Consider the following 18,656-nt stretch of genomic DNA (forward strand, 5'->3'; position numbering starts at 1 on the left):
TATCAATCTTTTATCGAATTAAATGTTTTAATGATGCTGAACATCTATACACTCACCACCACCACCACCACCACTCGACTAATGCAGGAACAAGTTTTGTTGTTAGGCGGAAGAGGAAACAAAAACAATATTTTGTTTGTGCTTTTTTTTTTTCATCAAGTCAATCTGGAAGCATTTTTTGCTTCTTCAACATTTCTCTTTTAATAAACAATAAAAGCGCTTTGTCCAAATCCTTTCTCATCTAAAAACAGTGACCATGGTCATTTTTCTGGACACACTGACCTGCATCCATTGTTTGTTTGAATGGTGAGGAGAGAATATAGAGATTTTGTCTGACTTTCCTTCAGAACTGCAAATTTATTTGATTGGAATATTCTCCATCTTACGTTGTCTTGTTGCAGACCAGACCACAACCATCTCACATGGTTTTGTTTAAGATACCCCAAAGCAGCAGTTTTGGATGAGATGGGGCGGACAGAGAAGGAAGGAGCTTCCTCCCTTGACTACCACAAGGAGTAGAAAAGCCAGCAGATCATGTCGTAGTAAAGAAAGGCAAAACTTGAAGCCATTGCTGACATTTCACCTGAGAGAACCTTGAACTCTTGAGTCACAGTGAACATTATTAGTCAGGGATGAAGTAAGGTCACGCTGACATCTTGTTTAAAAACAAAAAGTGGAAAAATAGAAGAGGATTGGGGTGGGGGATAGAAAGAGACAGTTGACAACATCTCCAGAAAGTCTCCTCATTGGCCAGTGTTTCAATTCTGGAAGAAGAAGAGGCAGAAAGTTCATGATCTGAAAATGGACGGAAGGCTGCTTAGAAGATGCTTTCCTGCTTTGACTACTGAAAAATATTCCTGCTAGCCGATGACGATGAAGCTATTCTCTTGGAACCCAACATCGTTTCACATGCATATATATATATATATATATATATATACACATACACTGGAGAGTGGAGTGATAAACAATGAATGTAAACAATTGAACAGCTCAAATGCTCTGAGCTCTGATAATTTTTCTATACCAAAACTGACTTTTAGAAACAAAATTCAACTCAACATTGAATCAAAAGTTACAGAATGTGATACAATGCAAAACATATTTTAAAGCAAATGATGATAATAATAATAACAATGATAGTAATGATAATAAAGACCAAAAATAAAAAAAGCCACAAATGTTTTGCTTTGCTGAGGGATGGGCACATGTCGCCCAGCTTCCACGAATCATTTTTTGTAAAGTTCATTTCTCAGAATCTAGAAATACCAAAAATATTTTTCTCAGCAAAAAAAAAAAAAAAAAAAAAAAAAATCTTAGTTTCTTTCATCGATACAGATTTAGGATTCGTTTGTTTTTTTTTTTTTTTGTTTTGTTAATTTTGAAAGAAAAAATGTTTGTTTCCAGAAATGTGAGTTCTGATGCGCCAATTTATCCGGGTCGTCAGACGCCGATTACAAATGAAGGTCGGTAAAACTCTAGAAACAAAAACTTTGAATTATTTGTGTAAAAAGGGAAGAGAAGAAGTTAACATCAAAAAGAAGGAATTAAAAAAAAAAGTTTCAACAACAAAGTCATTAATATAAACTGTTGCTGATGGTTAGTAGAAATTAGAAAGAGAATAAGAAATGGAAATGACCTCCTCCCCTGCCGATGAATTCAAAGGAAAATAGAGAAAATTAACCCCACGTGCTGGTGTATCACTGCTGTAGGGATTGTAAGCAGTCTGGTGTTTGGTAGGCATAGATAGATAATGTGTGTGTGTGTGTGTGTGTGTGTGTGTGTGTGTGTGTGTGTGTGTATACAAATTTACTGAAATTTTAAAATACTTTCAGATTACAGCTTGTATAATACTGTAAAATTAAAGTCTATATAAATATTGGAATCAATATTTATAGGACAATCCCAATCAGATAAAAAAGCTCAATATACAAGACAGAGCAATAATATAAATGAAAATTTGAAATTAAAATCAATAAATTTAACAATTTACAACAAATTTATTGTTCAACAAAAAATACAAAAATTTTAAGTTTTTTTCCTTAATCCATGGATTTCAATAAATCCATCAGACGAAATGTTTTTAGCAAAATAATAATCCTGTCTTCTTTTAGGCTTTTCATGCAAGTTTTTTTAGTTTTTCAATGTATTTGCTAAATAAAATTTATGACTGCATATAAACATTATTTTGCTAAAAACATTTCCTCTGATGAGATGAGCCATTTACTGAAAATCCATGGATTAATGAAAAAACTAACTTTGTATTCCTTGTTGAACAATAAATTTATCGTAAATTTTTTAATTTACTGAATTTAACTCCAAATATTCTTTATATATATATATATATATATATATATATATATATATATATATATATATATATATATATATATATACCAAGTTAAAGGTATTCAGGGAATAAAACTCATGAATTAAAATGATGCCTTTGGTGTAAAATAAACATTTTTATGTTGCCTGACGAGTGACTATTGGTTTCTTGCAAACCAATTTGTCCGCAACATTAGAATGTTCAGTGTAGCGACTATGTAGTATTTGTCTATCTAAATAAAATATTATATATATATATATAATTATATATATATATATATATATATATACACACCCACACACATTAAATATTAGTGGACAGTCATGTTGATTGTGTAGGTTGTAATACCATTATTGAATAAAACAGTTAAATTATCTGGCAACATAGAAAATTCACAAAGAGGATAATTGAGATCCATACAATGGTTTTTAGCTGGCATTGTCTTCATTTTTTAATCTATGAATCTGCAATGAAACCAAAGTCTGTTTCATACTTTCTATCACTGTGGATCCAAGACAACTCCAAACAGATATATTGTATAGATTTCAATTGAACTGTTTTATTCAAAAATGATACTACTACTGACAAAAACATAAATGTTCACCAAAAACAATTATGAATAACATATTGTGTATTGTTAGAAATACACACACACACACACACACACATTATATACATACATATATATATATATATATATATATATATATATATATATATATATATATATATATATATATATATATATATATATGCAAGGTAACTGAAGAATCCATTAAAAAGAATTTTACGTTGATATGAATAGCATTTTAGATTAAGAACTGGAGTCTGCATTAGTATTAACAAAATCATGTATATATATATATATATATATATATATATATATATATACACACACACACACATGATTCTATGACTGCATGCGCAAGAAGAAAAGCCTAAAAGAAGATAAGTTTTATTTTGCTCTTGTTTTTGAACACATTTGTTTATTCCTGTATTAATCATCAAGATGAAGTTTCCAAAAATAAGGGATGTATGTTTATAAGAAAGAGTTTCGATTTTTCTTTTCTAGGCAATAAAGGTGGTCGGGTGTTGGATTATATTGGAGGGAGATGGAGAGTAACAAAAGGAAGGAGTGAGAGAGAGAGAAAGAAAGAGGAAGAGAGACTGCAGAGGTAAGTCACCTGGTGATGATGGTTGTGAGGTCACTCTGGGTATCTGCAATCGAGAATGAAGTCAACCTCTCACAAATTCAGAGAGCGAGATTCAATTTGATCTCGACATGAGACTGTAAAAAGAAGCAGACAAATAAGAGCCTGCATTTTGCTTGGGTTCTTTTTGTTCATTTTCTCTGCCAATTTGGAGATGATATCAAAATTTGAAACCATTTTAAAATGAAATAGCCTCAAGCGAAACTTTCTCTCAATAAAGGCAATAGAAATGAGATTAACCAATGACTGCACACACTTTTTCTGTCTTAAGCTTTTCATACAATACTTTTGCCCCGATATATAATTATGCTAACAATATAAGAACTGGGTTCATTTAACCAGAACCTGTTATTGTTATGAAAACTCAGAGGCAAAAATCCATCATGTACGTACATCTCTCCATAATGTCCCAATAGCTTTAAGATTTAAAAGAGAGATGTGCCGCTGAATGGATTTACAAATTTGCGACACGGATGACTGAGGTTTGAGACAAATAACCAACTTGTGTTTGTGAAGTGGCAAATTTCAAGAGTTAAAAAAAACAAAAAAATAAACAAAAAAACTTTCATCATTTTTCCATCCTTCATGAGGATAACTTCACGACAAGAAAGAGTAATCCTTTGGAGGCGGAAAGATGGAGAAAATGTTTTTACACTTTTGAAATGAACCAGACGAAGTTACAGCTTTTTTTTTTTTTTAACTGTGGTAAAAGGAGTGGCAATAGATTTCATGAAAAAAAAAATCAGATATGTAAAAGGATTTCACAAAAAAACAAAAAAAAGGGGGGGGGGATAGATTTAACAAAAGTTGTATAGATTTTTCACAATAACATGTTTTTTTGTTCTTCATTTTTGTTTTAGATTTATTTATTTGTATGCGAGTGAGATGTTCAAATAGAATGCGTCCTGCAATTTGCTAAAAAATTAAGTTTCCATTTAAAACGGGAACAAACGCACCTCTACTCACGGATCTGCCCAGTAAGGAAGGTAGCTTTCATATCAACAGTTCAAAATATAAGAGAGTTTAGTTTGCCAAGAACCATTTGATTTCTTAGAGGAAATTCCTGTAAAACAATAATTCAAATATACAATTTTTTTCTGATCTGTATTAACTGTTTATTTTTTACCGTGAGTGTGTGTGTGTGCGCGCATGTGGATGTATGCGTGTGTGTAGAAAGTAAGTGTTCATTCAAGAACATTGAAGTGAGTATAGTTTGTATTTACCCCCCCCCCCCCTCTAAACGTAGCAAAGAAAGTCAGTGGCCGAAATATTCAGGAATTTCTTATACTCTGTAATGAGAAAATTGTAATCTTCCTCCCAATTGATTTTTTTTATTCCTATTATAAAGATGTGTCTGTGTTCAAATTTTGCAACAGAAACAAACACTTTATCTCTCTTGCAATCTGAAACATGAAAAAAAAAATCGCTTTGTGACATTTAGAAAAAATAGGCAGATTTATTTTTTGTTCTTTGAAAACATTTCATATCCACATAAAACAAGTTTTGCATTTTATGGTTAAAAGAAAAAGACAACAAAAGCAAGGTTTCCTTGCAAAAAAAACAAAAAAACTCTTTATAAGAAGAATGCTTTTTTTTTTCTTTTTTTTAAATCGATGGAGGGCAGAAAAAGGAGTAACACCAAATATACTAGCAAAACAAAAGTTGCTTGAAATCGTAAATGTTGTGCTCTACAAATTTGAGGTCGTTGGTTTCATTTAATGACACAGAACTGAAATGAATCCGCCCAAAAAAATAAGTAGAAAGAATGGTGCACTTATATGAAATAGCTTTTCAATCAATATTAGCTAAAATTGGAAAGGGTTCCCAAGCTAAAGTTTTCAAATGTTTATCGTGGAAGTTGTTATTGCGTATTGTTCAGACATGTGATAATTGTGTGCATAGTTGTTCAAGAGTGTTGATGTACGAACTGGCATCTTGAAAACCAGAGGCTGAGCTTTAGTTGCCATGGAAACTCTAACATAGATACACAGGTTCTTTTCAAATGCAGATTCTTAGACGAAACAAAAAAAAAAGTGGGGGAGGTTTCTTGTTCAAAATTCTGATAAAAAAACAAAACAAAAATAAAGAAAGATCTGTATAGTATACATACCTGTGACAAAACGAAAATATCATATTCCAAAAATTACATAATTGATCAAGTAGTTTTATTTCTATGAAGAAAACATTTTTAAGCAGGTATTTGTAGGCTTTACAAAACAAATTTCACGTTTGAACTATTGAGTTATCTCCCTTTATTTAGTTTTTTTTTTTTTTTTTTGAAAAGATTATTTGTTTTTAAAATGGTGGACAAGATATAAAAAAAACTACTTGATCAATTTACATGATTTTAGAAATATGATATTTTTGTTCTGTCATGGGTACATACATCACACAAATTTTTCTTTATTTTTGTTTTTTTAATATAGGAGGAATTTTGCACAAAAACCAGAAAAGGTTCATTGTTTTATAGGACAATCCAATGTTTTATAGGACAATCCATGCAAATGAAACAGTCATTTTGTTGTCTAGCCAAAAATGGACAATATTTTCAACGTTTATGTTACCAAATCTTTTGAGGATCCGTGAATCATAGTGGATCCAACTTTAGAATTTAAGAAAAAAATAAATCTTTCTATAAACATATCAGTCTCTATTTACTTCCCTCCTCATGAGGGCAGAGTTAGACACAAGGTTGGTCTTTAATGTGGAGAAAATCTGGTTCCTCAAAAAGGGACACACTGGATTGGAACAAAAAATAGAAATTGCTTCAACCTTGAAGGATTTCTCCTTTACTGAAATTTAGTATTGTAACAGATACTACACTTTGCTCCTAGCCAAAAGGCTATCAGTGACCTTTTATGAAATGTGCAATCAATTCCAAAGCTTAGAGTTCTATCACAAACTTATGAAATACATGAGGGTTAAAAATGTATTTCCATTTAATGTACGTCCGTTCTTGACACAAGACTAGTCTCCCTCATGAATTCATTGTTGCAGAATCTGATTCATGTTAACATTACTTGTCACTCATTCTACTGATACAAAATTTGCACATTTCTGGTTCCCTTGCAAAACCATTATGAAAACAACTCATACAAACCGAACTCAATCACAAAGATCTTCAGCAGAAGAACCATGCATCACCATCACCATTGTAGCTTAAATTAAACGCTGTCTTTTGAAGCTTCAGCTCAACCATAGATTCTTCACCACCAATCATGAGACCAGTTTAGCAATCAACACCTCCCCACAAACTGGAAGCTATAGCAAGGCAACATTATCTCAATAAATTTAGGCCGTCCTAGTCATATATATGCCATAATCACATTGACACACTGGTTCTTGTTAGATTATCAAAGTTAAGCAACATGGAGCCTGGCTAGTACCAGATGGGTGACCATTTTGAGAATGGTAGATGCTGTAACCGGGATATACATGTGGTTGGGGATCACTTGTGAATTTGATATTTCCTGTAAGAATAAAAACCTGCATATTCTGACCAGGGCTAATGCCACAGCAGGTATTACCGGTTTGGCCTTTTAGTAATATACCCCCCCCACCTCTAGAGAGCCAACTTGTGCATGTATCTGGTGAGTGCTTCAACCATATTTATATGTCTTTACTTAGGCAATGGTCATTAGTTCTAATTGGTTGAGTGAATATCACTGGGCTTTTTATTGAATGGATACATAGCACCAGCTTTTTCTCTCGCTCGCTCAATCTAGATATAATTTCTAGAGTTTACCAGCTTTTCTTTAGCCACTACTCTGCTCACTCACCAAGGGAGAGGAGCTTGTGCACCCTTGTAGCAACTTCTTTTCTCTGTCTCGAATCAAGAGAATAGCTTAATACAAACAACAACATGGGGTCTGCTATTTAAGAAGGATGCCTACACATACTACTCATAGGAGATACCATTATAATTGATATTCCCAGTAAGAGATGTGCACTAATTCCTTTCTTTCTTTTTTTTCTTCTTTTTTTTCTTTTTTTTTTTTTTTTTAATAAAATGGCTGCTCAGATAAAAGCAAGTCCTGACCAACTGAATTTTAGATTGAGCTCAAAGTCTTCAACAACAGTTCTTGGCCTGAATGTAGTGATTCTCGCGACACTACAGTGTCAACAAGAGAGACTGCCTCAAAATGCCCTAATTGCATCCAAAGAGAGAAGATGAGAAAGTTCTACTTGTGCCCTCAGTGAGAAAACCAAACATGGATTTGATCAGATAATAGATTAGAAAAATAATTTTGTGAAATAACATTTTTAGCCATTGAAATAATTAAAAAGATCGAGTGAGATCTGTAGCCATCAAATAATGAGTGGACAGTATTTCGTTAACTGGTTCGAGCAAGATCTTTTATAGGTTGAAAGTAAATCTCAGTTTAGCGGCAAGAAGCCATTGGAGTTTGGAACGGCTAACAAGCCATCAACAATAGTAACAAGAAGAAAACAAATATTAGTGTAGAATAACGTGAAATATAACTTTTATCTGCACTTTCTTCCATTTATTTTTTTAATCTTCTTTAGCAAAGTATTAATCATTCAGCTTTTGAATCAAACACTAACAGAAACAAATATACATTCATTCGTGGAGAAACACGTGCACACACAGAGAAAGGAAACTATTAAGACGAGAGATGCTGCAAAAGATAAAACTGTTTTTTCTTTGTTTGCAGTGTGTAATGATATAGAGTGACTTTTGGTAGATGTTATTGTTGAATTATCGCACCTCCACCCATACACACACACGTGTATATGTGTAGAGGGAGGAGAGATGGACACATATATGCGCATACACACACACATACATGTTAAACTGTTCATAGGAATCAGTTTATCCGACAAATGAACAAATGCAGAGGGTTATGTCCAAAATCTGGTTATTTCAATTTCGTAGTGATAATGATGGTTATTGATTTATTTTTTAAAATATTTTATCCATTTTCCAAACGTTCATTTGAATCAACAGTCAGTAATGCATACCCATATTCTCTCACACACTGACAGTAACAGAGATCAGAACAACGGATCAACATTATAGATTTAATCATCTGCACAACAAAGTTTGAGAACAGTTTCGCTTAAAAGACAAGGATGACAACTGTACAACTCTTTCTTTTCTTTTTGTTGCTTTTTTTTCACAATATATATATATATATATATATATATATATATATATGCCTTTTGTTTTTTTTTTGGTATACCATTGCCAATTGTTTGGTATAAAAATAAAACCTGGGCTCTTTTGTGATAAACCAGTAAATTTCCATCGAATACTAGTGAGAATTGAGGTCGATGTTAATAACATTCTAAGCACTAGCCCAATTGTAGTATCGTGAAGGAAATTTAGTAGTTGTCATGTGGAATTAAGGTGCAGATGCTAACAGGTTTTCAAAAAGCTATGCCCATCAAATACAACATAAAATCACTAAAGTTGAAAGACAACAATGTTGAAAAGATAATAATAATAATAATAATAATAATAATAATAATAATAAGCAACAGTAATAGAATTTATATCATTAATACTTGTTTTTTCCATTTCTTTCATTCATAAATAGTATATATATATATATACATACAGGACTGGATGCCGCAGATTTTTTTTATTTTTATTTTAATAATTTTTTAAAATTTGTTTTGTTTTTTTTTTGTTTAAAAGTAAATTCTCTTTGCAGCTAAATAATAATAGGCTGGATGTGTTACAAATAGAAATAACAGTATTTTATCAAATAAAGATGAAATTCTTCATTTCTTTAAAAAAAAAAACAAATCCCATGACCGGATTTTACATTGGTTGATGTTAAGAATCATGGCCACAATTATTGTTATTGTGTTTTGCAGTGGCCATTGCAAAGTTTTCAATCCAGAATTAGGAAAGAAAAATATAATAACATTCTTAATAGAGTAAAAGACACCAATCTGTACATTTTATTATTATTATTATTAACATATATCTGTGATGTCCATTGACACCAATAAGGCCTGAGCTTGTTCATTTCTTTCATTTACATGTGTGTGTGTGTGTGTGTGTGTGTGTGTGTGTTTGGTGTATATAGGAATATGGTAATCAGTAAAAACAAGTTAGAACAGGAAAAAACAGCATTGTTCTTTGTTTATTATCTTATTCTTCCTATATACGCCAACACAGTCTGTCGGAAATTCTAGTTTTATCCCTTTCTTTTACACAAAGTGCCATACACACACACACGTATATATATATATGTCACGCTTTAATCTTTCTATATTCATTTATGTCATCTAATCTCATATTATCTAACTATGAATATTAAACTGTTCGTGTCTCCATTATTAAAAAAATAATAAATTAAAAAAAAAATAGAAAAAAGAAAAACCCAAAACAAATAAGTAACAAGTTGTTGTTCTTTTTTTTTTTTAATTTTTAATTTAGTTATTTTTGTTGGTTTATTTTTGTTTTTTTTAAAAGATTTTGCTGGGTTTTTCACCAAATTGAAAAAAAAAATTATTTGTCAAAAATCAGCTCCAAGCTCAGATAATAATATTTTTTTTTATTTATTTATTTTTTTTCAGGATGTTGAATTTTTTCTTTTTATTGGGGGAGGGATTCAATGTGTCATATATTTAACAGAAAACAAAAATGAAACAATATATATATATATATATATATATATATATATATATATATATATATATATATATATATATATATATATACATATATATATATATACACACACACATACATACACATACATGTGCATGTATGTATGTATATATGTATGTCATAGAATTTTTGATAAAAAGAATTATTCAACAGCCAACTGAAAAAGTGACATATATTTGATTTCTTTTTTCATAAAGACTTGCTACTTTTCTTATTATATTTTGGATAATGTTTTTCTTAACCAATCATAAGTCTGCAAGGGAGGGATTTCTGGTTCAACAAAATGCGACCAACTCACCACAAATTTAAGTGATTAACACAAAACACAAACAGCACAAGGTTTTAAGCGGCCGTATATCTACTACACTGCAGCTCAGAACCACCATTAGAATCATAGTCAGGAGTGTTAACAGCTTTGGCCTAATAGTGTGTATGTGTGTGTGTGTGTGTGTGTGTGTGTGTGTATAACCAGTTAAAAGTTGAAAGCTGCAACATTTGTTGTCACCCGTGAACTGTACTAGAAAACACCATAACCCCCATTAAAACCTTCTTTTCCCATATTTATTATACAGAAGAACTTTGCTTGAAAACCTGATTCTTCATATAACCATTACTATTAATAACCAATTATCACACTACCCAACTGGATAAACAATCACGGATAAACTTTCCACAAAATATAATGAGTCTTGTAAATCTCCGTCAATGATCACTGTCAATTTTTTTTTTTTTTGGACAAAGGAAATGTGCTTAATGAATCAATTTTTCGAAGGCAGCGGTCACTGCCTAGTGGAGGGAAGTGGAGGGGAAGGGGTGGGAGGAGGGGGGGATACTACCATTCATCATCATCATCAACAAAGATGAGGATGACAGCAGATGTTTTTTGAAATGAGCGAGCAAACTGAATGCCGATGAAGAAAGTTTGAAGGAAATGGCTTTTGTTGATTAAGGTAGGGATTGAAGTTGTGTGTTTTAATACTTGTCGTGAAAAAAAAAAAAAAAAAATCATCATTTGAACAGGCAAATCAGCCGTCGGAGTAGGAGGAATAATAGGAGTAGTAGGAGTAGGAGGCGTAGGAGAAGTCAGTCTGAGTCTCAATTCTCATTTCCTTTTCTTTCAATCTGTCTGCAGTTTTTTGGGGGTTTTTTTCTTTCTTTTGTTTTTTTTTTTTTGGTCATACCGTTGGTCAGTACTTGCAGCATAGTTTGGTCGCAGTTTGACTCTGCCGGCTACTGAGGCCTGCCATGGCCACAGCATTTCTTGGCTATTTCCGAGAGATCATCACCAAGCACATTCCCTCTGTCAGATGAAACCTACTATTGGCCCTCTTTGGACTTCATTTTATCAGCAAATTCTGCCATAAGGTCCCGAAACCTAGACCAGGCACGCTCTGGAATGGTAATGGAGCTGCGATATCCACCAGGCCGAGCCTAGAATAAGAATAAGAAAAAGGGAGATTAAGCAAACACCATTTTCTTGCCATCGACAAACCATCTAAGACTTTTAAAATTAGTTTACATTAAATAAAAAAGCTTCTTGGGCATGTCAGTTTCCATTTTTACTTAGCTTCTATTGCTCTATAACAAAGAAAAATACTTGTGAATTTCATTAAAAAAAAATACCACTTAATATTTGCATGTAAATAACTACAATGATTGTATTTACATATTTGATTGGCCAATAATCACATGTTTCTATGTAAGAACAGATAAACTTTAAAGATTTACAAGTTTTGGATTGCTTTCCTCATTCAGATACTCTATTGTTTTGACTGTTTTGTCATCCAGATTTCTATTGGGTGCTTGTTTGGATTCGAAAAGCATTATTACATTTTGAACAAGACTTTTTATTAAGGCCCTGGGGGTTACATAGTTTGTATTCCATTCTTCAAACCTTGGGATATTCTTTCATTAAATTAATAAATATCTTGCTGCATTTGATTAGGATTGAACTCAGAACCTAAGGATAAACCATATATTTTAATGAAGATCCTAATCTTTTCGGTCATGTATGCTCTTAAGTTATTTTGATATTATGTGTTTAATAAAATCATTTTGAAAATAAATTTTTTCAAAGAAATGATTGAGATCAGATTTGATTGAATGCATCTAAAATATCATTTAAGTTTCATACATCAATTGGTAAGAAATTCTTTTGCCATTGATAACAATTTTTTATCTTTTTTTTTCTACTGATATGTGATAACGTATTGAGGTATCATGTAAAAGTGGAATAAATCTATCGAAATTGTAAACTTCAAAAGGATGACATTTGGAAAAATTCCTTGCATTTTCCAAGGTTGTAAAACAAATTTTACTTGATTAATGCTAAAAACGTGTATTCACTAATAATTAACTAAAATGTGTATTCACTCATAATTAACTAAGAAAAACGTGTATTCACTAATAACTAAGAAAAACGTGTATTCACTAATAATTAACTAAGAAAAACATGTATTCACTAATAATTAACTAAGAAAAACGTGTATTCACTAATAATTAACTAAAACGTGTATTCACTAATAATTAACTAAAACGTGTATTCACTAATAATTAACTAAAACGTGTATTCACTAATAATTAACTAAAACGTGTATTCACTAATAATTAACTAAGAAAAACGTGTATTCACTAATAATTAACTAAGAAAAACATGTAGTCACTAATAATTAACTAAGGAAAACGTATATTCACTAATAATTAACTAAGAAAATAGATTATGTTTTCAACTTTCTTTTTTTTTAATTTCTCAATATGTTTGTGTACAGGTTAGCATCCACATTGTTTGACCAATCATCATTGAACCTGGTCAAACTATTAGTCATGGTTTAACTTAAAACTGATAAAATTTTTTATATCATGGTTGTGGTCAGGGAAAAATTAAGTCACATTTTTGCCAATATCTTCAATTCTGATCATCATATAGACTCACTACTTACTCCATATTGTAACCAAACTTTATAAGTCCTGTGTCTTATATGATCTTGACCTTAAAAAGTTTGATCATAGTTAAAATTTTGATCGAATTTCAACTTTTAATTTTCAAAATTTCAGGTGTGCTCTTTAATGACAGTAACAACCATTTTAGTTTGATAAGATGAATAGTTTTTGAGTTATCAACATTTCCATGATGAAATTTTGCAATACAAGATGGAGAAGTAAAGGCAAATCTAAGATTTTGTATCATTTTTAAATGGTCAGGTGAGAGTATGCAGTCTTATGACTTATATTTTGATTTCTCTCAGTTGTAAGTTTTGCTAATGATTTTGGTAACAATTTTTGTTTTTTTTATGTACAAAAATATTGCGAATTTTTATTTATATAGACATATTCAATGTGAAAAAAATAAGCCATTTCATGCGCTTGTGCATTATAACTTGTAGTATTGGACTGATTAGTTAGAACAGGAAAAATTGGAACTTTTGGGTGTATTGGAATCATTATCAGAATTAGAAAAATCGAGGACTATTTTCCAAGACACAAAAAACTTGTCTAATCACAAATAATTGGTTTGAAGAATTGTCTCATCATTAAGAACTGGATTGTAATCTGAAAAAATATTAGAATTGTCTCATCACTAATTATTGGATTATAATATGAAAAAATATTAGAATTGTCTCATCACTAATTATTGGATTATAATCTGAAAAAATATTGGAATTGTCTCATCACTAATTATTGGATTATAATCTGAAAAAATATTGGAATTGTCTCATCACTAATTATTGGATTATAATATGAAAAAATATTGGAATTGTCTCATCACTAATTATTGGATTATAATATGAAAAAATATTGGAATTGTCTCATCACTAATTATTGGATTATAATATGAAAAAATATTAGAATTGTCTCATCACTAATTATTGGATTATAATATGAAAAAATATTAGAATTGTCTCATCACTAATTATTGGATTATAATATGAAAAAATATTAGAATTGTCTCATCACTAATTATTGGATTATAATCTGAAAAAATATTGGAATTGTCTCATCACTAATTATTGGATTATAATCTGAAAAAATATTGGAATTGTCTCATCACTAATTATTGGATTATAATCTGAAAAAATATTGGAATTGTCTCATCACTAATTATTGGATTATAATATGAAAAAATATTGGAATTGTCTCATCACTAATTATTGGATTATAATATGAAAAAATATTGGAATTGTCTCATCATTAAGAATTGGATTGTAATCTGAAAAAATATTGGAATTATCTCATCACTAATAATTTGATCGTAATCTGAAAAAATATTGGAAATGTTCTCATCACTAATAATTTGATCGTAATCTAAAAAAAAATTGGAATTTTCTCATCATTTTTTTTTTTTTTTACATGGAGGTCACCACTTATCAATGCCCGAAGGCCACTCAAGGATAAGGGTTATTGCGTGTACAGTAATCAATGATATAGTATTGTAGTAATCATTAGTAATGGAGATTTGATAGAGTGTCTTACTTAAGGGGGCGGTTTGTCAGGAGTTTGTTTATGTTGGACTTGAAGACATTCAAGTTGTAGTCAGGTGGGAAACAGGCAAACGGAAGAGAGTTCCACTGGCGTGCAATTCTAAGAAAGAAGCTTTGCTCATGGAATCTACGTTTGGATTTAGGCACAGATAAAGAGTGGGGAAAATTATTGACAGTAGTTTCAGCCAGATGGGTGTTTCTCGTGAAAGATTGGCGAGTGGGGACGAGAGATTGGAGCTCAGAGGAGCACCTGCCATGGAAATAACGATAAAACAAAGAAAGGCTCGCAATGTCTCTTCTGTGGGAGAGAGGTTGCAGGGAAGAAAAAAGGGCATCCCCCACTAAACCACGAAGTCTATTTTGTACTCTGTCAAGGCAGGATAGGCTGTTTTTAGCAGCTCCTGCCCAGTTGTGGCAGCAGTACTCCATCCTTTGACGTACTTGGCTTTTATATAGATAGAGAATTGCATCAGTAGTGAGATATCTTCTGGAGCGATAGAAGGATCCCACCATTTTCCCAACATCCTTGGCAACAGACCTAATGTACGCCTTTCATTTCAGATCAGGAGTAAAGGTCAAACCCAGAAGCTTGTCAAAACATGGGGCCTCCCCAAGACGAGAGCCATTCATTTCAATCGATACCAGATTGGGATCAGAGCGTTGATGATGTAAAGATAGAAGCTTGGTTTTGGATGCATTAAAAGTGACCAGCCACCTCTTCCCCCACTGTACCATGCGCTCAAGATCAGAGAAGAGAGAATTAGAGAGAACTTTGTCATTTACGGCCTTTGATATGTTGCCATGGATGGTTGTGTCATCAGCATAGATGTCAACGAATGATTTAAGTATGCGTTTTGTGAGATCATTGATGCAGATCAGGAAGAGAGTTGGGACCAGGATGGACCCCTGAGGGACTCCAGCATTAATACTGTGGGCTTCTAATTTCTGCTCATCAACCATTACTCTTATGAACCTATCGGAGAGAAATGATTTAATGATTGAGAAAACATTTCCAGTGATACCGTTAAGAATTGGATTGTAATCTGAAAAAATATTGGAATTGTCTAATCATTAAGAATTGGATTGTAATCTTAAAAAATATTGGAATTGTCTCATTAAGAATTAGATTGTAATTTGAAAAAATATTGGAATTGTCTTATCACTAATAATTGGATTTAAATCTGAAAAACATATTGAAATTTTCTCATCATTAAGAATTAGATTGTAATCTGAAAAAATATTGGAATTGTCACATAATTAAGAATTGGATTGTAATCTGAAAAATATTGGAATTGTCTCATCACTAATAATCGGATTGTAATCTGAAAAAATATTGGAATTGTCTCATCATTAAGAATTGGATTGTAATCTGAAAAATATTGGAATTGTCACATCATTAAGAATTAGATTGTAATCTGAAAAATATTGGAATTGTCTCATCACTAATAATTGGATTGTAATCTGAAAAAATATTGGAATTGTCTCATCACTAATAATCGGATTGTTGGAATTGTCTAATCATTAAAAATTGGATAGTAATCTGAAAAAATAATGGAATTGTCTCATAATTGGATTGTAATCTGAAAAAATATTGGAATTGTCTCATCACTAAATAATTGGATTTTAATCTGAAAAAATATTGGAATTGTCTCATCATTAAGACTTGGATTGTAATCTGAAAAAATATTGAAATTGTCTCATCATATATCAATATACTTCTAACTTTATATAGACATATAAAGTTAGAAGTATATTATAGGGGCATGAGTGTGTGGAGATAATCAATGGAATATAAAAATGGTCAGAATAACAAGGGAAGGTAAGTAGAGACAACCTATTCATTAAAGAAAACAAAAACTGAAATAATGTATTAGTATTCAACAAATTTTTTTCTCACATCATTTTTGGACAATCTATAACTTACCTCTGTAAGCCGAAGAAAAACACCCCGAGCATTAGAACCAACATCAAAGTAAAATATTTTCCCTTCCACTCGTGCCGTTCGATTTTCTGGTAATTCACTGCGGTCTGAAAATATAAAAGGAAAAATCAGCCAAACAAGAAATTATGCTCCTGAATTTTTTAGATGAGAATAGATCATTTGTATTATTTGAATCATACAAACTACTTTTCTCATCTTGAATGTCATTTTCATGCTTTGCCTGATGTAGTCTTCGACCATCTTCAGATGTGTCTTGTCGAATTTGGGAATCTTTCTGTTAAACTAAGGAATCTATACAGCATTTAGAACAGAACACTTTATTTAATCCATGGAGATAGCATGTTCTTGTTCTGTCAGCCATGACTAGGTACAAGTTTTAGCTAATTCACAATTGTATTCTTAGTATTGTCGCCTGCACTAAAGATTAAACCTTCAGCTTAAAGCCCAAAGGCCCATCTGTCTCTGAGAACCAGAGAAACCTAAGTGAATCTCTCTACCCATCCTGCTGATATATCTATAGATATTGCCATCATTTGTGGAAGATCACCCAACCATCTAGTGATTTTAAGTAGGTACCACAAATGATGCCAATATCTATAGATGTTCCAGCAGGATAGGTAGAGGGGTTCACTTGGGTTTCTGTGGTTCTCAGAGATAGATGGGCCTTTGAGTTTTAAATTGCTAAACTGTTTGTGTTCACTCGGAAGATATGTCTATCGATTTACAGGCCTGTTTTTTTTTGCTAGAAGTGACTGTCGTTTGGTAGATGAAGTAAATATAATCGTAGTTTCACAAAATAAAAAAACAGTGTTACTTGTCTTAAACTGGAATTCTGGTTTTGTTTGAAAGGAAAATCCTTCTGTTACAGCACTGATCAAGACCACACGATTGTCACTCAAACTTTGAATTTGGACAAAGACAATGAGCAGTGAATACACAGAGATGCATGTTCACAGCAGTTTCTTATGGAAATGCACCACTGATAGTAATGGGTTCTATTATATGTTATTACTGTGTTATTTTCTGCAATGAATATTTTCGCGGTTACTTTCAAATCTTTACAAAATAATTTCATGATTCTTTTAGTTTCTGTCTAAATAATAATTTGAAGTAGTTCACTCAACAATCTTCTAGATTTGCCAGATATATGAGTCCTTTCACTAATACTTGCAGATCCTTAAAATTCTGCAGCTGAATAAATAATATTAATTTGAAAATAATGTTATTTAAGTTTTTACTGTTTTATTTTTGTAAAAATTACATTAACTGTCTTTGTTATTGCCCAAGAATTATATGCTTGTCATGACAGCCATGGATTAAATCTGTGAAAATTAGTTGTTTCAAGTATTTCCCAATAATTTTTTAAAGTTAGTCTCAAATTAATGTTGAATGATGGATGAAAAGGTTAAAAAAATTTTGCCAGTCATACATTTATTGTAAGTATGTGCCATATTGGTGAAAACTGTTACAACTTTGTTTTCTTCAATGGTTTACAGAGACAATCTACTAACTCATTCTTTCTGTGTTTCGTTTCTTAATCCACTTACAGATCTCTTCAAATTTTTCCAGTCTTCAGCATTTTTTATCGCAAACAAACAAAAATCACAAAACATTTTTTAACATTTCATTTGTTTATATTAAGCAGCTAGAACTGCATAATTTATAATGATATTGTAAATAACACTATACATGAAATTCTTTAGATAAAACAATACTGTTTTATCAGAATAGTAATAAATGTTGGTGCCTGTTCATCCCCCACCCACTAAAATAAAAAAAGCTGTATGATGTACATAGTCGTGACAGAAAGAAAATATTGCACACCAAAAATCACATAAATTGATTCAATAGTTTTATTTTTATAAAGAAAATAATTTTTAAGTAAATTTGAGTTTTCCCAATCCCCCTACATATTAAGAATAGCTGCCTAAAATCTCACAAGTTTGAATTATTTGAAGTTATCTCCTTTATTCCTTTAGACTGTTTTTAAGATGGCGTTGTGAGGTTGTCACCTGTAGTTTAGCCATAAAAGTTGATTTTCTTATTTAAA

General features: G+C 31.4%; 1 protein-coding gene across 2 annotated transcripts in view; it reads right to left on the reverse strand.

Annotated features, from left to right (window-relative positions):
* Positions 1–10,725: 10,725 nt before the first annotated feature.
* LOC145276730 (transcriptional regulator protein Pur-beta-like) overlaps positions 10,726–18,656 on the reverse strand; it is a 135,659-nt gene continuing 127,728 nt past the window's right edge. For both annotated transcript variants that reach the window (XM_080127951.1, XM_080127950.1), the window contains exons 7-8: positions 16,589–16,692; positions 10,726–11,617 (exon numbers count right to left, since the gene is read on the reverse strand). In XM_080127951.1, the coding sequence (XP_079984077.1) occupies positions 11,504–11,617; positions 16,589–16,692 (218 nt within the window). In that variant the 3' untranslated portion in view covers positions 10,726–11,503. The remainder of the gene's footprint in view (positions 11,618–16,588; positions 16,693–18,656) is intronic.

Source organism: Euprymna scolopes, chromosome 5, assembly GCF_053919585.1.
Source record: "Euprymna scolopes isolate OS-2025 chromosome 5, ASM5391958v1, whole genome shotgun sequence".
Classification (NCBI taxonomy): Eukaryota; Metazoa; Mollusca; class Cephalopoda; order Sepiida; family Sepiolidae; genus Euprymna; species Euprymna scolopes.